The sequence below is a fragment of the Borostomias antarcticus genome (genome assembly GCF_949987555.1).
Source record: "Borostomias antarcticus genome assembly, chromosome: 22".
NCBI classification, from domain to species: domain Eukaryota; kingdom Metazoa; phylum Chordata; class Actinopteri; order Stomiiformes; family Stomiidae; genus Borostomias; species Borostomias antarcticus.
The window spans coordinates 20,647,488-20,670,203 of NC_140255.1; the positions used below are offsets into that span (position 1 = coordinate 20,647,488).

Sequence of the window (22,716 nt, forward strand, 5' to 3'; positions counted from 1 at the left end):
GTCTCTCCCAGGCCCCAGTGCGGTTAGAGTGTGGCCCCCGAGGCCCCGCGCCCGTTCAGAGGGCCAGTATGGTCATGTCCCGGGGCGGCATCCATCTGTTGAGGAAACAGAGCAGAAGACGTTCACGTGCTCCCATGTTATCGCATAGGCTACTCGAAACTGAGTCTCACTTTGCCTTGGAGCTTTATTCCTGGAGGTGTTGATTACCAATAGACTACACGTGTTTGCTCTTCAGTGTGGAGCAATAGGCTATAGTGCGTGGTTTGGCGTGACGATTCGAGAGAATTAAGGTAGCCCATTCTGAAACAACGCGGCATTGACGCTAAACGGGATGATAGTTTTACGATTTAGGAAATTAAAATTAGGCTATGTGTTCATTAATATGGATAACGGACATACAGAATACACAATTACATTATTCACATCAATCGAACAATTACCAATAGCCTACATTAATTTTAGACATATCGGCTTTCACTAGGCTACTGCATATTGCAGCATGCAGACAGGAGGCTAATACACAGATTTGTGTGAATAGGCTAATAAATCATGGCGATGAAATAGGATTTTACAATTTCATAGTAGTTAACACAAGCATTTGCTTGGAGCGTATCAGGGTATGTTGTAGGCTAGAGCAGATTACACAAATAGTTCTTCGGGAGAAAAAAAACAGCAGTGCCACTCGGTTATAATCCTCACCTAAATTGACAAAATCAGCTGGTGCGGAAATGTGCCTGGAGTTTATATCATCTGCGAGAGTTGACAAATACATGCGCTGAATAATTCCTAACAGCTCTTCCAACACGGGTCATCAAAGGTGGGCAATTAGCGGCATCTTGGGAGGGCAGAGAATCCAGTTGGAGGAGGCAGCATCACATAGAGAGTGAATGGACTATTCCTATAAATGCGCCCTAAATGTTTGCCCGTTACACACTTGTAAGGCAGTTTGTAAGTCTTTAGTCTTCTCTCATTCTCCGAAGCGCTGGAATATTCCACGCAGACGGGGGGAAGAGCGCGAGGGATGCTCGGTGCTCTGACGAGGCTGCGCGGTGGGTCTCGCGCCCTGCTGGTCTCGCGCCCTGCTGGTCTCGCGCCCTGCTGCAGAGAGGAGTGGTTCCGCCCGGACCGCTCGAGGCACGATGATGCGAGGAGACACGGAGGTGAAGTCTCTCACCATAAAGAGACACGGAGGTGAAGTCTCTCACCATAAAGAGACACGGAGGTGAAGTCTCTCACCATAAAGAGACACGGAGGTGAAGTCTCTCACCATAAAGAGACACGGAGGTGAAGTCTCTCACCATAAAGAGACACGGAGGTAAAGTCTCTCACCATTAAGAGACACGGAGGTAAAGTCTCTCACCATAAAGAGACACGGAGGTGAAGTCTCTCACCATAAAGAGACACGGAGGTAAAGTCTCTCACCATAAAGAGACACGGAGGTAAAGTCTCTCACCATAAAGAGACACGGAGGTGAAGTCTCTCACCATAAAGAGACACGGAGGTGAAGTCTCTCACCATAAAGAGACACGGAGGTAAAGTCTCTCACCATAAAGAGACACGGAGGTAAAGTCTCTCACCATAAAGAGACACGGAGGTAAAGTCTCTCACCATAAAGAGACACGGAGGGAAAGTCTCTCACCATAAAGAGACACGGAGGTAAAGTCTCTCACCATAAAGAGACACGGAGGTGAAGTCTCTCACCATAAAGAGACACGGAGGTAAAGTCTCTCACCATAAAGAGACACGGAGGTGAAGTCTCTCACCATAAAGAGACACGGAGGTAAAGTCTCTCACCATAAAGAGACACGGAGGTGAAGTCTCTCACCATAAAGAGACACGGAGGTAAAGTCTCTCACCATAAAGAGACACGGAGGTGAAGTCTCTCACCATAAAGAGACACGGAGGTAAAGTCTCTCACCATAAAGAGACACGGAGGTGAAGTCTCTCACCATAAAGAGACACGGAGGTGAAGTCTCTCACCATAAAGAGACACGGAGGTAAAGTCTCTCACCATAAAGAGACACGGAGGTGAAGTCTCTCACCATAAAGAGACACGGAGGTAAAGTCTCTCACCATAAAGAGACACGGAGGTGAAGTCTCTCACCATAAAGAGACACGGAGGTGAAGTCTCTCACCATAAAGAGACACGGAGGTGAAGTCTCACCATAAAGAGACACGGAGGTAAAGTCTCTCACCATAAAGAGACACGGAGGTGAAGTCTCTCACCATAAAGAGACACGGAGGTGAAGTCTCTCACCATAAAGAGACACGGAGGAGAAGTCTCTCACCATAAAGAGACACGGAGGAGAAGTCTCTCACCATAAAGAGACACGGAGGAGAAGTCTCTCACCATAAAGAGACACGGAGGTGAAGTCTCTCACCATAAAGAGACACGGAGGTAAAGTCTCTCACCATAAAGAGACACGGAGGTGAAGTCTCTCACCATAAAGAGACACGGAGGTGAAGTCTCTCACCATAAAGAGACACGGAGGTAAAGTCTCTCACCATAAAGAGACACGGAGGTAAAGTCTCTCACCATAAAGAGACACGGAGGTGAAGTCTCTCACCATAAAGAGACACGGAGGTAAAGTCTCTCACCATAAAGAGACACGGAGGTAAAGTCTCTCACCATAAAGAGACACGGAGGTAAAGTCTCTCACCATAAAGAGACACGGAGGTGAAGTCTCTCACCATAAAGAGACACGGAGGTAAAGTCTCTCACCATAAAGAGACACGGAGGTAAATCTCTCACCATAAAGAGACACGGAGGTAAATCTCTCACCATAAAGTCGGAAGAATCGCACCAGGGGTATTGGTGCGTTCGTTTGTGGTCGGAGGTGGCAAGTCGCAAGTGGCAAAATACCTACCTCCGACTTGTGTGCATTCGAGCTATATACCATTATATCACAGTTACCTAGTTATATCTATATACCATTATATCACAGTTACCTAGTTATATCTAGTGCATTCGAGCAACTGGGGGCTGAGAAACATATCCGAATTTGCGACGAGGAAGTGCGAGTTCATGCGGTGTTTTATTTAATAATTCCTAGTAGCAAGTCGCAATTTGCCACCTCCCAGTTATAAACGAACGCACCATAATAGCCTAACGTTCAATCATAAACATCAAGCCCAAACATGAATACACACCAGGAAAGAGTGGAGAGAGAGACCAGGAGAAAAGGCAGCAGACTGGGAGCCCATAAGCATGTTTTCCCCCCAGAAAGGTGAGAGTAACTTTGTTGTTAAGACGGTATTATATTATATATATATATATATATATATATATATATATATATATATATATATATGTTAGAAAGCTGAGAGTAGCTGTGTTGTTCAGACGGTATTATATTATATTATTATATATATATATATATATATATATATGTTAGAAAGCTGAGAGTAGCTGTGTTAAGACGGTATTATATTATTATATATATATATATATATGTTAGAAAGGTGAGAGTAGCTGTGTTCAGACGGTATTATATATATATATATATATATATATATATATATATATATGTTAGAAAGGTGAGAGTAGCTGTGTTAAGACGGTATTATATATATATATATATATATATATATATATATATATATATATATATATATATGTTAGAAAGGTGAGAGTAGCTGTGTTAAGACGGTATTATATTATTATATATATATATATATATATGTTAGAAAGGTGAGAGTAGCTGTGTTAAGACGGTATTATATTATTATATATATATATATATATATATGTTAGAAAGGTGAGAGTAGCTGTGTTCAGACGGTATTATATTATTATATATATATATATATATATATGTTAGAAAGCTGAGAGTAGCTGTGTTGTTCAGACGGTATTATATTATATTATTATATATATATATATATATGTTAGAAAGGTGAGAGTAGCTGTGTTAAGACGGTATTATATTATTATATATATATATATATATGTTAGAAAGGTGAGAGTAGCTGTGTTCAGACGGTATTATATTATTATATATATATATATATATGTTAGAAAGGTGAGAGTAGCTGTGTTGTTCAGACGGTATTATATTATATTATATATATATATATATATATATATATGTTAGAAAGGTGAGAGTAGCTGTGTTAAGACGGTATTATATTATTATATATATATATATATATGTTAGAAAGGTGAGAGTAGCTGTGTTCAGACGGTATTATATTATTATATATATATATATATATATATATGTTAGAAAGCTGAGAGTAGCTGTGTTGTTCAGACGGTATTATATTATATTATTATATATATATATATATATGTTAGAAAGGTGAGAGTAGCTGTGTTCAGACGGTATTATATTATTATATATATATATATATATATGTTAGAAAGGTGAGAGTAGCTGTGTTCAGACGGTCGGTCAGTTGCCCGCGGTCTCACATTCACCATGACAACGAGAGCCGTTAGCCTAGTGTGTGAAAGTGCTAAGCTAGGTAGCTAACACTAGTAAGCTTATGTTCTGGTAACAACTCGATCTGGTTAGCTAGCTGCTAGCTAACATTAGCTACCATTAACTAGACAGCTAGCTAGTTCTAGCAACCAGCCAACTACTGTAGGTAAGCTAGCTGCTAGATAACGTTAGTTACCATTAACTAGACAGCTAGCTACAGTGCTAGCAACCAGCTAACTACTGTTCTGGAAGCTAGCTGCTAGATAACGTAAGCTACCATTAACTAAATGACAGATGAACTAGACAGCTACTTCAGTTCTAGTAAGCTAGCTTTCACTAGCCAGCCTCAACCACTGCACTGTTCTAGTGAGGTGGCTACTGTTAGCTAGCTTGCCAGCTGGCACACTTGCAAATACTTCCTGTCCAAATAAATACATAAAAGTCCAGTAGCAGCAGCCAGGACACATGTTTCCATTCTCATTAATGCTTAAATTATATGTGCTGCTACTCACAGAATCAGCTGTGGCCCCTCTGATCTAGACACCCACCCCCAGACCCCAGAAGATGCTTTAGATCAGGGGTGTCAAACTCTGGCCCGCGGGCCAAATTTGGCCCACAGTGTAATTATATTTGGCCCGCGAGGCAATACCAAATGACTACTAGAGCTGGCCCGCCAGTATTATACAGCGCATTCACCGCTAATACTACAAATCCCATAATGCTCTGCTGTTGTTTTGGCGGGTCAATCAAGACAGGACCCAGAAACGCCCTCTCTTCTGTGACAGTAGTCATAGCAATCTCATACTACAACTGTAACCGTGTTACCCCTTCTTAAAAATGGCGAAAAGAAAGGCAGAAAACAGAAGCTTTACGTTATGTAACGTCTCACTGTGATAGAGACACCTGTGTTGACCTAGCCGGCCGCTGTGTTTGCTCTGTTCCTGTTCATTCAATCCTGTCTGCCTTCTTGCCGGCCTGTCTGCCTGCCTGTCTGCCTGGCTGTCTGTCTGCATGCCGGCTGTCTGTCTGTCTGCCTGGCTGTAGGACAGTCAGGGTTTTACAAGCTTCTCTACTGAGCAGATGGAGCACCAACACTTGTGTCTGAGGGCGTATTCACATATATTAGTGCACACCATTGATGCGCACCAAAAGCGAAAGTCATAAGTGCATATTCAATGTTGAAGCAAAACTTGTTTGGGTCCATATTTAAATTTTCATTTGTTCAATGTTGGCCCGCGACTTTGTTCAAGTTTTAAATTTTGGCCCACTGTGTATTTGAGTTTGACACCCCTGCTTTAGATGGTGAGTGAGTGAATGGTAGACACTGGTTGGCTATTAAACTTATTACTAAACTACTGTACTGCTATGAATAGCAAAATGTAGATGTAAGTTAACCCAGGTTAAGATAGCCTACATATGAAACAGTTACATTACATAAAGAAATTCATGGTTAATAAATAAATAAATGGTGTTAAGTTAATTAATAGAAATTCATATAGAGTTGATTTCTTTTTAAAACCTTTATGTCCTGCTACTCACAGAATCAGCTGTGGCCTCGTCTGACCTAGACACCCACCCCCACCCCCCAGAAGATGCTTTAGATAGTGAGTGAGTGAGTGAGGTACACACTGGTTGGCTAGTTAAACTTATTACTGAACGACTGTACTGAATAGCAACATGTAGATATAACCCAGGTAAAGATAGCCTATGAAACAGTTACATTACATAAAGAAATTCATCGTTAATAAATAAATAAATAGTGTTGTTAATTCATAGAAATTCATATAAAGTTGATTTCAGTTTAAATGCTGATTTGTTCAGTTCATTTTTGTTATTTTAGAGGGCATTTACTCTTGAAATAAGAGAGGCGTTTATTAGCCAATCAACAGCCACCTAGCCAGCTTCCTGTAAACTCTACAGTGCTACATAGATTTATTCCCAAGTCTTAAGAAGACACTGTTCTGTTCTTACTGTCTACAGAGCCAGGTCATAGCCAGTTAGAAACAGAGAGTGAAGGGAGTGAAGAGGCTCATAGTAGTTCCAGTCATGAAACTGCTACAGACAAAGACAGTCCAAGCACAGTAAGTACACAAGTAAATGTCTATGGAGAGATTAATTGGAAAAAGAACATAGAGAAAATAATCACAAAATGATACATAATCAAAAAAAAGGAAAGAAGGCAGAAAGAAAGAAAGAAGGAAGGAAGGAAGGAATATGAATTGTACCACAGTAGTCATAAAAGGGTGCCTGTACAGAGAGCCTGCACGTGTCCCCAAATTCAAACTGACACTGTGAGCATCCTCTCATTCACTTCATTGGAAAGGCATGTTGGATTCAGACAGCTCTCTCTCAAAAAGTATAAAGGTCACAGTCTAGATATTGACACCGTAGGAATCCTGAGAAAATGCTGAACATTTTAGGCTATGATATGTCCGTGTAGCTTAAAAACTAGGCATGGCGACGAGTTAGAAAAAGGGTAAAAATGCAAAATTAGCAGCTCAAAAGGTAGTGTGTGGGCCCATACGTTTCAATGGAGAGCGCAGTTGCCGAACAAATCGTCATACAGCGAAAACTATAAGTCACACGGCTTAGATACTTACATTGTACGAATCAGCACAGTTATGGGAACGTTTCGATATATAATATGTGTATGAGCTGTTAAAACTGTAGGCATAGCGACAAGTTAGAAAAAGAGTAAAAATGCAAAATTAGCAGCTCAAAAGCTAGAGTGCGTTGCCATACGTTTCAATGAGGAGCGCAGTTGCCGAACAAATCGTCATACAGCGAAAACTATAAGTCACACTGCTTAGATACTTACATTGTACGAATCAGCACAGTTGTGTGAATGTTTTGATGTATAATATGTGTGTGAGCTTTCAAAACTGTAGGAGTGCCAGCAGTTTACAAAATGTGTGAATATTTTCAAAGCAACTGCTGCCACCACTCTAAAAACATAAAGTTTCTGAACATTTCAAAAGCAGTTTCAAGCAGTTTCAATGGGACAAAAAATAGTTTTAAAAGTTAAATTTCTAAAAAACTATAAAAAATATCAAAAATCTGAATGGATCCGTTCAAGAGCTGAACGTCATGAACATTTTAAAGTTTGAATGAGGTTTCTAGCACAAAGTATGAAGAACTAGTTAAGGTTCAAAAAAGCGGGGAGAATAATAATAAAGAAAGAAAGAAAGAAAGAAAGAAAGAAAGAAAGAAAGAAAGAAAGAAAGAAAGAAAGAAAGAAAGAAAGAAATAGTGGGAATATCACAAGTTGGGCTAGCTTCTGCAAGCTAGCCCACCTAATAAAGAAAGAAATTGTGGGAATATCACAAGTTAACTATAAAGAACTGGATAACAATAGTGTGAATGCTCTAAAGCATTCACACTAAAACTTTAAAGAACTGGATAACAATAGTGTGAATGCTCTAAAGCATTCACACTAATAATAAAGAAAGAAAGAAATAGTGGGAATATCACAAGTTGGGCTATCTTTTACAGGCTAGCCCACCTAATAAGAAAGAAAGAAAGAAAGAAAGAAAGAAATAGTGGGAATATCACAAGTTGGGCTAGCTTTTACAGGCTAGCCCACCTAATAAGAAAGAAAGAAAGAAAGAAAGAAAGAAAGAAAGAAAGAAAGAAAGAAAGAAAGAAAGAAAGAGTGGGAATATGACAAGTTGGGCTAGCTTCTACAAGCTAGCCCACCTAATAAGAAAGAAAGAAAGAAAGAAAGAAAGAAAGAAAGAAAGAAAGAAAGAAAGAAAGAAAGAAAGAAAGAAAGAGTGGGAATATCACAAGTTGGGCTAACTTCTACAAGCTAGCCCACCTAATAAGAAAGAAAGAAAGAAAGAAAGAAAGAAAGAAAGAAAGAAAGAAAGAAAGAAAGAAATAGTGGGAATATCACAAGTTGGGCTAGCTTTTACAGGCTAGCCCAACCTAAGGGTTGCCAAGGAACATATGCATTGAATGGAATGTTCAGTGACACAAAGCACAATGACAGGCCTACAATGCATTGGATCAAATGGGAGGCGCATTAATACTGAAAATGGAATGATATGCGGTCCCAGGTGTGTGTTACAAAGTATTTCAACACAGCTTCCAGACAATCAGAATCAAGAACCAGAACTAACCGTTCTATAATCAATTTTAGACAATGCAAGGCCAACATATAACATGTTTAAGATAACTTTTTATTGCAGATTATATATTTTACTTACAAAAAAATAAAAAAATATGAAAAAATAATAATAAAAAATAGGCTGGCCGCCACTGGTTTGTAGTTGATGATCAGTCTGAGGCCTTTCCAGTGGACGTGTTCCCCTCTGAGAACTGATGCTGTAGTTTTTCTGAGAAGCGTTGTTTAGCCTCCTTCACTGCTTTGCTGAACCTGTACATAGCCTACTTCCTCTCTCCAGAGTTTGGCTGTGAACCAGGGCTTGTCATTGTTGTAACTGATCTTGGTGTGGGTTGGGACACGTTCTCACAGTGGCTGACGAATGACGTCACAGTGTCTGTGTACTACTGGCTGTTAACAGCCTCTGCACTCGCCCAGTCAACATAGCCGCCATCACAACCAGCCTGTTCTAGCATCGCGCATGATTCTTCCTTAGCTACACTGGTCCATTTCTTGAATGTCCTAACGACACGCTTAGAGTTCTAGTTCCTTCCTGTATTTAGGGATCAAGTGGACGGTTTCGTGGTCCTCGGGTCCCAGCGCGGGAGACGGTGTGATACGCGTTGTTTATTGGGGTGTAGCAATGATCGAGTGTGTTGTCCTCTCTGGTCGAGCATTTCTTCTGCTGATGGTATTTGGGGAGTTCATGACTTGAGATTAGCCTTGTTGAAGACCCTGACCCCTAAACAGCTGGAATACTTATTGTAAGTTGCTTTGGAAAAAAGGGTCTGCTAAATGACTGTAATGTAATGTTTCTAAATGATTTGAAATCTACTTTCCCACTTGTTGGTTTGTTCTAGTGCTTGACTGTCTGAAGCACTGTCCCGACACCTCAGATTTGAAGGTAATTGCTAACCTGTTCGTCTGTAAAATAAAAAGTATTAGTTACTAAGTATAAGTAAGGCCTGGGTTCACACAGCTGCAATAAGGTTGATCAGCAACAGAATGAAGGCTTGAATGTGTTGAATAACGATGAAGTGGCCAATATCATATGGGTTAGGGTTAGCAACCCTATATTCTGGTTGCTCGTTCACCTTTTAGAACCAGGCTCTGGAATAGTGCTCACCTGCTTTATTCATGTTCTGCTCTGGGGTGTTAATGCGTTCTACTTATAAATTCAGAAATCAGTGTATTACTACTCACCAGATCTCACATGTATCTCATTTCTAAACTAAGAGCAAAATGTAAATCCAACCAGTTCTTCCAAACCAACCAGTTCTCGCTCCCTGCTACCCCTTTGTCTCACACCCACACTCTGTAGCTGGTTTGGTATTTTTGGTGCTATTTTAACAGAGTAATTTCAGTTATTTTCAAGTATAAGATAATTTACTCAGTATTCTGTATTTGATAGATTTTACAATGAAAGCAACAACATTTTCCCCCAGTCTTCCCCTGAGCTCATCTTGTGGTCTCGCTACCGACGCTTAGCGTTCCACGTGCGGTCACCCTTCTGCTGGTCATCATGGCGGAGGAGGATGTGGTGTCCATCACAGAGGCCATAGAGCAAGCAAGCAGCGCTATGTGCCGGTTCCCTCTGATTCAGGTGAGGGGCATCCCCCTCATGTCTCACATCGCATACAACTGGGACTCCATCTGGGCCTTCCGCCCCGACCCCTCGGACCTCCTCATCGCCACCTACCCCAAAGCAGGTACTGGGCCAGGGAGCTGGCTGATAGATACTTCTATTGTAAATCACTGTGGATTAAAGTGTCTGTTGAATGACTAATGTAATATAGCATCTCTCTGAAGATTTGAAAGCAAACAATTTGTGAGAGGAACAACCCAAATCGTCCCTGCTTCTATAGTTGCAGTATAGGCACATAGTACATGCTTCTATAGTTGCAGTATAGGCACATAGTACATGCTTCTATAGTTGCAGTATAGGCACATAGTACAGGCTTCTATAGTTGCAGTATAGGCACATAGTACATGCTTCTATAGTTGCAGTATAGGCACATAGTACAGGCTTCTATAGTTGCAGTATAGGCACATAGTACAGGCTTCTATAGTTGCAGTATAGGCACATAGTACAGGCTTCTATAGTTGCAGTATAGGCACATAGTACAGGCTTCTATAGTTGCAGTATAGGCACATAGTATAGCACTTAAGGCCTGATGCGCTTCTATTACTATAGTTGCAGTATAGACACAGTACAGTACTTAATATGCTTCTATAGCTTTGTTGCAGTATAGGCACATAGTACAGGCTTCTATACAGTAGTTGCAGTATAGGCACATAGTACTAGGGATGCACCGATTGCAAAACTCTGGGCCGATGCCGATGTTTAAAATAACAATCCGGTCAATGGCTGTTTATTTTATTTTATTTTTATTCCCCCTTTTGTGCCAGGGAAACAAAGAAATGAAGTTGTTTGGTTCCAAAACGCCAATTTTTATTTCACTTTAATCTGAAAGCAAACTACACATGCGTTTGCGGCGTTATGTCACAGATCGTCTCATCTGCAGCTGGGTAGGCTACGTTTTGCAACAAAAACAGCCGTAATTGTGGCGACATAACATCGGCCACTACCATCGGTGAATGTCATTTTATTTGCTGATGGGCAGATGGCAGTCAACAAGGTCAACATGCCAATGTCCGACTGATGCATTGGTGCATCCCTGCATAGTACAGCACTTAAGGCCTGATGCTTCTATAGCAACATAGGCACATAGTACAGCACCTAATGCCTGATGCTTCTATAGCAGTATTGGCACTTAAGGCCTGGGGCTGGTTGCACAAATCATCTTAAGTTTTCCCCTTAAGTATGACCCTTAAGGGTTACTTTCCCCTTAGTTAAGGGAATTTCTTAAGGGTGTTGCAGAATCCCTTACAAGGTTTCCTTAGCTAAGGAGGAACGTTAAGGATTTTCATACAAGGAAAGAGATTTTACAGCAGTAAAATTGTAGTTTCCATGGTGACCATTGGTTTGCTTGCACGTGGCCGGCTATCTGTCACAACACTACACTGGAACGTCCTGCGACGCTGTGAGGAAAAAAATGGACTGTTGATCAAATCTGTAATGAAATATCAGTTGCTCCTCACTAAGAGTGTCTAGTGGGTTCTCCCTGTTGCGGAACACTCTTTTTGGGACGCGATTTCCATTGTTTATGTTCATAAAGCAGCCATGTGACTTAGCTAAGGTTGGGGTAGAGGTCCCTTATGTTTTTTCCCTTACTTTGCTTGCTAAGGTCTTTTGTGCAACACCTTAACAGACTTTAAGGGACTCCTTAAGTATAAGACCGAGATAAGTAGAAAACCTTAAATACTTGAGGGACATCTTAAGGAAACCATAAGGGGAATACTTAAAGGAGTAGTAAAGAGAAAATCATGTTTAGCCCTGTTTTAAGGTTACGTTTGATCATATACAATGGTTCAGATCAAAAAGTTGACAAAACTAGCACTTTTGAGAAAGTCTGATAATTGCTCTACCAACGTTTAGGTCATACAATGGATGCGGGTGGGCACCGTGAAAAATCATTCAAAAACATGTTAAACTCTCGGTTTCAAAGACAAGAAGCTCACCGGGGGGGTAATCTGAACCATTGTATATGATCATAAGTAACCTTAAAACCGGGCTAAACATGATTTTCCCCTTTACTACTCCTTTAAGGCCTGGTGCTTCTATAGCAGTATAGGCACATAGTACAGCACTTAAGGCCTGGTGCTTCTATAGCAGTATAGGCACATAGTACAGCACTTAAGGCCTGGTGCTTCTATAGCAGTATAGGCACATAGTACAGGCATGATACAGGGGAAATCATTATTTGAGATGGCAAAGGAAAGTCATTCATGATTTTCAGATCAAGAAGACGGATATTCTGAGAAATCTTTATTTTAGATTTTTGAAAGTGGTATTCTGAGAAATCTTTATTTTAGATTTTGAAAGTGATATTCTGCAAAATCTTTATTGTAGATTATGAAAGTAATATTCTGAGATCTTTATTTTAGATTTTAAATTCTGAGAAATATTTATTTTATTTTTTAGATTTAGAAAGTGGTATTCTGGGCTACAGAGCAATAGTCTACCAATAACACTGGAGTACATAAACGATGGAGGTTAGGGAATTATTTTGGAATTGTATTTATTTATATACCAGGCACATTGAAAATTAATGAACATTTCAGTTTCAACATCAATGTTAATGTTCCAGAGTTAGTTAATGAGCTAAATTTCAAGTTAAGGAATTAACTGATAATGGATCCCCATACTCCACAATATTATAATGTCCACTAGCAGACCTCAGTAGTTGTAATGTCCACTAGCAGACCTCAGTAGTTGTAATGTCCACTAGCAGACCTCAGTAGTTGTAATGTCCACTAGCAGACCTCAGTAGTTGTAATGTCCACTAGCAGACCTCAGTAGTTGTAATGTCCACTACCAGACCTCAGTAGTTGTAATGTCCACTAGCAGACCTCAGTAGTTGTAATGTCCACTAGCAGACCTCAGTAGTTGTAATGTCCACTACCAGACCTCAGTAGTTGTAATGTCCACTAGCAGACCTCAGTAGTTGTAATGTCCACTAGCAGACCTCAGTAGTTGTAATGTCCACTAGCAGACCTCAGTAGTTGTAATGTCCACTACCAGACCTCAGTAGTTGTAATGTCCACTAGCAGACCTCAGTAGTTGTAATGTCCACTAGCAGACCTCAGTAGTTGTAATGTCCACTACCAGACCTCAGTAGTTGTAATGTCCACTAGCAGACCTCAGTAGTTGTAATGTCCACTACCAGACCTCAGTAGTTGTAATGTCCACTAGCAGACCTCAGTAGTTGTAATGTCCACTAGCAGACCTCAGTAGTTGTAATGTCCACTACCAGACCTCAGTAGTTGTAATGTCCACTAGCAGACCTCAGTAGTTGTAATGTCCACTACCAGACCTCAGTAGTTGTAATGTCCACTACCAGACCTCAGTAGTTGTAATGTCCACTGGCAGACCTCAGTAGTTGTAATGTCCACTAGCAGACCTCAGTAGTTGTAATGTCCACTGGCAGATCTCAGTAGTTGTAATGTCCACTAGCAGACCTCAGTAGTTGTAATGTCCACTACTAGACCTCAGTAGTTGTAATGTCCACTAGCAGACCTCAGTAGTTGTAATGTCCACTAGCAGACCTCAGTAGTTGTAATGTCCACTAGCAGACCTCAGTAGTTGTAATGTCCACTACCAGACCTCAGTAGTTGTAATGTCCACTAGCAGACCTCAGTAGTTGTAATGTCCACTAGCAGACCTCAGTAGTTGTAATGTCCACTAGCAGACCTCAGTAGTTGTAATGTCCACTAGCAGACCTCAGTAGTTGTAATGTCCACTAGCAGACCTCAGTATTTGTAATGTTTACTAGCAGACCTAAGTAATTATAATGGTTGGTATAACCTCCGTTCAAGAGTTACATACACATGGAGGACACAACAAGACAGACATAAAACACATCCAGAACATTCCACAGAATACAAAAGGCAACCAGTTGGAAAGAGGTTTACCTATTTTGGTTAAGCAGACCAATAGACTGGTGTACAAAGGAATTCTTCAGTCTGTTGCATCTAAATTTTGGGACTTTAAAGCACCTCCTGGAGGGCAACAGTTGGTATTCTCTGTTCAGAACATGCAAGGGGTCAGAGGATATACTAACAGCTAGTCTAAGCTTTTGGTCTGAGCTTCTTTGAAGGATTGAAACACGGCCTCTACAGGCTGGCCAATAATCTTAGCGCAGATTTTGATCTGGCTAAAAAACGTGGTTTTAAGGGAAACAGATAGGCTGTTGAACCTAGAATACAGTACAACTACAGTACAACATGACACTCTGAGTGACAGAAGACACTAGCAGACCTCAGTAGTTGTAATGTCCACTACCAGACCTCAGTAGTTGTAATGTCCACTAGCAGACCTCAGTAGTTGTAATGTCCACTAGCAGACCTCAGTAGTTGTAATGTCCACTAGCAGACCTCAGTAGTTGTAATGTCCACTAGCAGACCTCAGTAGTTGTAATGTCCACTAGCAGACCTCAGTAGAGTCCCATCTTCTCCCTCAGGAACCACGTGGACTCAGGAGATAGTTGACCTCCTGCTTCACAATGGAGAAGTGGAGATCTGCAAGAGAGCCCCCATAACTGTTCGCATCCCCTTCCTGGAGATCTGCGCTTCTCCACCTATCCCATCAGGTACGCTGTGTGTGTGAGTGTTTTGTGTGTGTATCTGTGTGTATAGTCCTATCCTGGAATGAGTGTGTTATGTACATGCTATAGCTATAATTACATTACATTTGACATTAGATTAGTCATTTAGCTGACGCCTTTATCCAAAGCGACTTACAATAATTGCATGTACAGTCATTTAGGAAAAGCTAATGCACTACTACTTGCCAGAACTCACAAGTGCATCTCCTTTCTAAAACAAGTAACTAAGAGCATAATCTACTGGTGAAGGCAAAGTGCAAGAATAGCAATCTAGACACACAATAGGTGCTTAAGAGGGAGGATCGTGGTAGTACTTCTTGAAGAGATACGTTTTGTGTCTGCGGCAAAAGATGGGCAGCAACTCTGCTGTCCTGATGTCGGTGGGTAATTCATTCCACCACTGCGGGGCAAGGACAGAGAAGAGCCATGACCATGTCAATTGACCGCAGGGGCCTTGGAGTGGACAGCCAATCGCCCCGAGGTAGCAGAGCGTAGTGGTCGGGAGAGGGTGTAGGATTTGACCATGGCCTGGAGGTAGCTGTTCCTCTCATTGCCCTGTAGGCTAGTACCAGAGTCTTAAACTGGATGCGAGCTGCTACAGGGAGCCAGTGTAGGAAACAGAGAAGGGAAGTTGTGTGGGAGAACTTGGGGTTGTTGAACACCAGGCGAGCAGCAGCTTTCTGGACAAGTTCCATCGGGTTAATGGCTGACGCCAGGGCCCCAGCAAAGAGGGAGTTGTTACAGTAGTCCATGCGGGAGATGACAAGGGCCTGGATGAGCACATGCGCCTTTTTGTCAGTGAGGAAGGGGCGAATCCTCCTGATGTTGTAGAGCAGGAATCTGCAAGAGCGTGTGACAGATGTGATATGTGCGGAGAATGACAATTGGTCATCCACGGTCACACCCAGATTCCTTGCAGTACAAGTCGGCGTTGCCACTGTGTCGTCAATGGTGATGGCCAGGTCACAGTGCGGGCAACCCTTCCCCGGGAGGAACAGCAGCTCATTCTTGTCCAGGTTGACCTGGTAGGTACGACCCGTCAGGTAGGATGCAAACAGGGGGAGTACAGAACCTGTGAAGCCTTTCTCCCCAAGGGTGGAGAGAAGAATCTTGTGCTCCGCCGTGTCAAACGTATGATAATGAAGTTCTCCCACTTTTTTTTTTTATGTTTGTGCGGCGGTTTTCAACACATTTCCTCTGCTTTAATCAGGTTCAAGGGGCCGTTAACCAGTAAACATTCCCCCCGGTGCCCTGCCAAAGTCAGACTAATGAAAAGTAAGTCCAGGGAGGGAACAACAAGACTCTCCACCGTTCCTTTCATAGAGGATATGATGGAGTATATTGCATAGAGGATATGATTATATTACATAGAGGATATGATGGAGTATATGACATAGAGGATATGATGGAGTATATTACATAGAGGATATTATTATATTACATAGAGGATATGATGGAGTATATTGCATAGAGGATATGATGGAGTATATTACATAGAGGATATGATGGAGTATATTACATAGAGGATATTATTATATTACATAGAGGATATGATGGAGTATATTACATAGAGGATATTATTATATTACATAGAGGATATGATGGAGTATATGACATAGAGGATATTATGATATTACATAGAGGATATGATGGAGTATATTCAGAGAGGATATTATTATATTACATAGAGGATATGATGGAGTATATTACATAGAGGATATGATGGAGTATATTACATAGATGATATGATTATATTACATAGAGGATATGATGGAGTATATTACATAGAGGATATGATTATATTACATAGAGGATATGATGGAGTATATTACATAGATGATATGATGGAGTATATTACATAGAGGATATGATGGAGTATATTACATAGAGGATATGATGGAGTATATTACATAGAGGATATGATGGAGTATATTACATAGAGGATATGATGGAGTTTATTACACAGCCCAGGAGTTTCAGCAGTCAGTGCACAACACATAACCCTCACAGAGGAAGTACCACTGTAGATATACCAGATGTGTTTAACCCTTTAATTACCCCCCTCCCACTGCCTATCCAGGCCTGGACCTCCTCAACAGCATGGACCCCCCAAGAGTCATCAAGACCCACCTGCCGTTCCAGCTTGTTCCTGAGGGTTTCTGGGAGAACAGATGCAAGGTGAGGGGGGAGGATAAGGGCCTCTGGTCTGGGGGGAAACATGATGGACTCAAGGAGACTGGCCTCTAGGTGCTTTACTGTAACCTCAGGATAAAAGCCTTAACAAAGAGAAGTACTTAAGCTCACAATGAGCTCTGATACTATAGGTCCAAGCCTCTCAGCTCCTAACATATTAGACTACTTCATATCTCTTAACAGGTTTGTTACAATATGACAGGTTATCAGATCTACACCCTTCCTCCTCTCCCCTCCAGGTCATCTATGTAGCACGGAATGCTAAAGACAACATGGTCAGCTACTTCCACTTCGACCGCATGGACCTCACCCAACCCGAGCCCGGCCCATGGGATGGCTACATACACAAGTTCATGAGAGGAACATGTAAGACATTTTGTGATGAATGTTAAGTCATCACATTCATTAACTGGCTTGTTGTTATCCAAGATTGTTCTGAGTAACCTGCCTTTAGTTATGAAATAACTTATGAACCAGCTAAAAAGAGCCACAACAAAAAGGGAGTCACATGTCCAAACAATAATTAACAGAATATTTAATGGCAATAACATAGTCAGTAGGCCTATAACTGCTGGAGCAGCCGCATCCAACACTACCTGTCATCACCTTGCCCTCGCTTATAAAAGTAGCAATACTACCCGCTAATGAATCAGTAAACTCCTCCAACACAACCCCTCAAAAGTCAAGCAACATCTAGCGCTGTACACCAGAGATTGAAGTCAGTCAACAACTCTTGGGCAAACTCAACGTGACTTTGTTTGGGCAAACTCAACGTGACTTTGTTTGTCCCCCTTCTTGCAAGTTCTAAACCGCTGGTGATGAGCCTCAGGCACCATAAGCTTTTAGAACTGGTTCCTTAACTGTAACATAGCTGAGACCAGGGTTTACCCCAGAGCACAATAAGCCTGCTGGGTTTGAATCAATCAATCAATCAAAGCTTTATTTGTATAGCGCATTTCATACCCAGAGGCAACACAATACACTTTACAGAGAACAAGGGAGGAGGGCATATGACCCACCTCTACATATTCCAGAGGGAAGCAAAATAAACAGTAATCACCCGGGGGCCAGATAAGTGAGCTGTAAAAATTCTTCCCTGACCCCTCTCAACAAGGCGATCGAGCAAGCTCCAGGAGTATGTTTTCTACCGGCTAAGAACATTTATAAAGCAGTACATTACATTAAATTACATTTCAGAGACAGGAAGAGACACTAGGCTGTATCTCCTTCGGACTCCACGAAGCGCTGGCCGATGGAGGCCAGGGACTATAATATACAGCAGTCCCCCTGTGGCGCTCTTTGACGGTCTTAGTGGGCTGAGTTACCTCCGAGCGTCTTCCCGATCGCGGCCCACTCTGATCGTCATGGAGGCAGGGGGCTAAATGCGGTTCCCTCTTCCGGCCCGGCACTCTGGGCCAAGCGGCCCAGAGGGGGGGGAACATCTAGATTGCTGCTTTCCACATGCGTGGAAGGCAGGGGGCCCCTCGAACAGATCACACCGCCAAAATTCATATGCGTAATAAATTCATATGCCGTATATATTGTTGCATGCTAATAAATGGGTCAATTTTGACTAAAGTGATCTCGACTGAATGGGTTCTAAGTTAGACCCTTCCACGAGTTTCGTGAAAATCGGTGTAGCAGTGTTTGTGTAATCCTGCTAACAGACAAACACACACACAAACGCATGCATGCACTCATCCACCGACCCACATACGCCACCGAAAACATTACCTCTCACCCTGCGTTGTTGCTGGGGCAGAGGTAATGATCATGATGAAGCTGTGTTTTGTTCTCTCACAGTGGCGTGGGGGTCGTGGTATGACCACGTGAAGGGCTACTGGGAGGAGAGAGAGAAGAAGAATATCCTCTACCTGTTCTACGAGGACATGAAGGAGGTAGCGGTGTGCATTTATTACAAATGTCCCAATGTCTGGCGTGCTCTTCATCTGCACACACACTCATGAGTGAATCCTTGTCTCCACAGAACCCTCGCAGAGAGGTGGAGCGCATCATGCACTACCTGGACCTGTCCCTCTCTGATGATGTCATAAGCCACATTGTGGAGTTCACGTCCTTCAAGAACATGAAGGAGAACCCCATGACTAACTACAGCTTCTTCCCCAAGACTGTCATGGACCACTCCATATCTCCCTTCATGAGGAAAGGTCTGTTGTGGTCTGTAGCTCAGCCCTCCTGTCCATAAATGATCTCTCATGTTCCTGATCTCTCCTAGGCCTGTCTGAGTGATCCTCCCTAGTGTCTAGATTGATCTCTCCTAGGCCTGTCTGAGTGATCCTCCCTAGTGTCTAGATTGATCTCTCCTAGGCCTGTCTGAGTGATCCTCCCTAGTGTCTAGATTGATCTCTCCTAGGCCTGTCTGAGTGATCCTCCCTAGTGTCTAGATTGATCTCTCCTAGGCCTGTCTGAGTGATCCTCCCTAGTGTCTAGATTGACAAAACAACTGTTGTTGTTTCTGAACAGGTTCCACAGCTATACAGGCCCTACCAGGAAGTGACTCCCTACAGTAACTCCATCTTCCTCTAATGCTAATCTGACCTCCTTGCTCTAATCTGGCATCTGGCTAACCCATGGGCTAACCTACACATGGTTCTTTTGTGCTATGGCGCCCTCTAGCAGTGGTTCTCTGTATGACCAGCATGTTTTAGTTTACATACAATACAGAATTGAAAGGATCGGACCCCCTGGAGCAACTGATTAGTTACACTTTGATATTTGGGGGCCAAGCAGCGCAGCTGCTGCAGCACCCATTGTGTTTGTACCTTTTCTTATTATTATTTATTTATTTGGGGGCCAAGCAGCGAAGCTGCGAAGGCCACCATTGTGTTTGTACCTTTTCTTATTGGGGGCCAAGCAGCAAAGCTGCGAAGGCCTCCATTGTTCTTCTACCTGTACATTTTCTTATTATTTATTGGGGGCCAAGCAGCGAAGCTGCGAAGGCCACCATTGTGTTTGTACCTTTTCTTATTGGGGGCCAAGTGTCTTCTGCACAATTTCACCAGTTTCAGAGTGGTGAAAGGCGCATTTTGGAAAAAGTCACTCATTCACAGGGATTTTCGATTCTCGAAAGCGTTCGCCTGCTACAGCCAATCAAATTTGGCGTCCAAGCCGCCAAACAGGATATGGGGTCATATTTCAGCAAATTGTTAATGTATCAAAGCCACATTTGGCACACTCATCAGGAACAGTTCCATGACCCTTGTGAGCAAGTGTCATCGCAACAGCTCGAACCCTCTAGCGCCACCAGCATGTCAAAGTTGGAAGTGCATTTAGACACACAACTTTTGACCTGTGTAACCAATTTTGAAAAGTGAGGTACCGTTGGAATCCCTGGCTCATGCCGAGTTCATCGCACCCTATGATGTCATTTTCCACCAATTGCATTTCCCGCCATTTTGTATTTTGTGTAAAACACTTAAAATGTATCTTCTCCTAGGGATTTTCACCAATCTACATGAAACTGGCTGTACACATTCTCTAGACCAATGTCCACAAAAGTCTTCCAGGGATTTTTGATTGTCGAAGGCATTCACCCGCTACAGCCAATCGAATTTGGCATCCAAGCCGCCAAACAGGAACTGTGGTCATATCTCAGTAACGGTTTGATGAATCATAACTACATTAGGCACACTCATCTGGGACAGTCCTATGACCCCTGTCACCAAGTCTATGTCGACACCTCAAACTCTTTAGAGCCACCAACCTGTCAAAGTTGGAAATGCATTTATTCTGAACAGTATGCCCGATTTTCAAAACTGCAGTAGAGATTCGAACACGGCTATGGCGTATTTCACTTGTTGTCTTTGATGCGCTGGTCGCGTGTTGCAGCTATATTTTGAAATATTTTTTCCTCTGTCTTCAATCTCAGGTGTAGTGGGCGACTGGACCAATCATTTCACGCCTGACCAGTCGAAGCTCTTTGATGAAGATTATCAGAGACAAATGAAGGATGTCAACATCCCCTTCAGGACCACCATCTAGCGGAGTTCTCCTCTCTTCCTGTGTGCCATTCTGGTATTGTAGATCTGCAGTCCCCTCCCTTTTCAAGGGACCACAATGGAAATAAGCCTCAAGGCTTCATTGGCATCCTGACCTGTTTTGTTTCAATGTATGGTGATATTTTGCTTAAGCAGAGCTGTATTGTTTTTAAGATTAAATTTGTCAAAGAAATGCATTCAATCAATCAATCAATCAATCAATCAATCAATCAATCAATCAATCAATCAATCAATCAATCAATCAATCAATCAGTCAATCACTGTAGCTCAGATATAGCATGTTGATTAAAGTTCAAGATCAAGAAGTTTTATTCAACACTCATATGACAGTCTTACAGTCTTAACTATAATTAATGATAATTTTACTTAGACTTGCTGTTTATAGCTGCCCCCATTCATTTATATTCATTTACATTAATTTCTATTGCTGTCTGTTCTTGTGTGTGAGAAAGTACGTATTGTTTTTATGTTTTATGTTTACACACATGCATACATTAACACACATTTACATGTACTGACCTCTGCATACGCACTCTTGGGACCACAATGGAAACAAGGTCTTGAGCTTTTTTGTGCCTGTTCTATTGACAGATGTGTACATGTACAGTATGATTTTACTCTGTATACTTTTACTCTGATCAATAAAAAAAAAATCAATCAATCAATACATACTGTACAGAAAACTAAAATGAATGAGCATTTACAATGTAGCTACACATCAAAATAATGTGCATGAACATTATTTTAGTCTTGGGTGGACACTGAGACTTGCGTCATTTAGCAACTTTTAACAACAAATGGACCTGCCTGTAGCAACCTCTCCTGAACACTTGGCTACGCAGCACAGAGGGTAATGTTGACAAAAACAGCTTCTTTCCTACGGCCATCAGACTCATCAACAAGGCTGGTCCTCTCCCCCCTGCACCACTCCCACACACACACACACACACTGTACATAACACTGCTCATTCACCACACTACACTGCACACTCACTGTACATACACTCACTACACTCCATTCTGTATACTGTATAGTATGTATAGTGCATTTGTGCCTCCCCTTTTTTTGTATATCGTAATTTACACAATGTACTGTATTTTGTTAGTACTTTCTTTGCATTTTGTATTTGCACTGTTTTGCACTGCATGCCTTTGCACTGTCCTGTACCTTGTCCTATGTCATCTGCAACAGCGTATGCCTTAACCCTAGTCAAATCCCTAGTATCTAGTATATACATGGCTAATAAACAGATCTTGAATCTTACTCTCACCAAAAGCGTTAGCGACTTTCAGATGTTTTAACACACTGTGACTTCAGAGGACCAGGTATCTGTGTGCCAACCCACAATCCGCCCCTGTGTACTTTGTTTCAATTCTGGAAATCCAGGAAACAAAAGCTCCTCTTCAGGTGCGCCGCAAAATGGCTGCACCGACGAGAGCTCCACATCACTCACACAGTTTGGAATGCTTCATTTTGTTGCCAGTGTCTGACCTGTCTCTGCTTGAACTGTGCTTGGCCTCAGTGGTGGGTGAACAGAGTGCATGAGAGGGCTGAGCACCCAGCCCTGAGCACCCAGCCCTGAGCACCCAGCCCTGAGCACCCAGCCCTGAGCACCCAGCCCTGAGCACCCAGCCCTGAGCACCCAGCCCTGAGCACCCAGCCCTGAGCACCCAGCCCTGAGCACCCAGCCCTGAGCACCCAGCCCTGAGCACACAGCCCTGAGCACCCAGCCCTGAGCACACAGCCC

The 22,716-nt window shown here is 42.2% G+C and overlaps 1 protein-coding gene across 1 annotated transcript; it reads left to right on the forward strand.

Annotated features, from left to right (window-relative positions):
• Nucleotides 1-10,051: 10,051 nt before the first annotated feature.
• On the forward strand, nucleotides 10,052-20,951 carry LOC311323672 (sulfotransferase 1C2-like; the record flags this gene model as incomplete). Its single annotated transcript, XM_084455963.1, has 7 exons — nucleotides 10,052-10,238; nucleotides 14,613-14,741; nucleotides 16,837-16,934; nucleotides 17,189-17,315; nucleotides 18,753-18,847; nucleotides 18,937-19,117; nucleotides 20,839-20,951. 7 exons carry the CDS (start codon nucleotides 10,052-10,054, stop codon nucleotides 20,949-20,951), a joined length of 930 nt encoding a protein of 309 aa, XP_084312089.1.
• Between the last annotated feature and the right edge of the window lie 1,765 nt (nucleotides 20,952-22,716).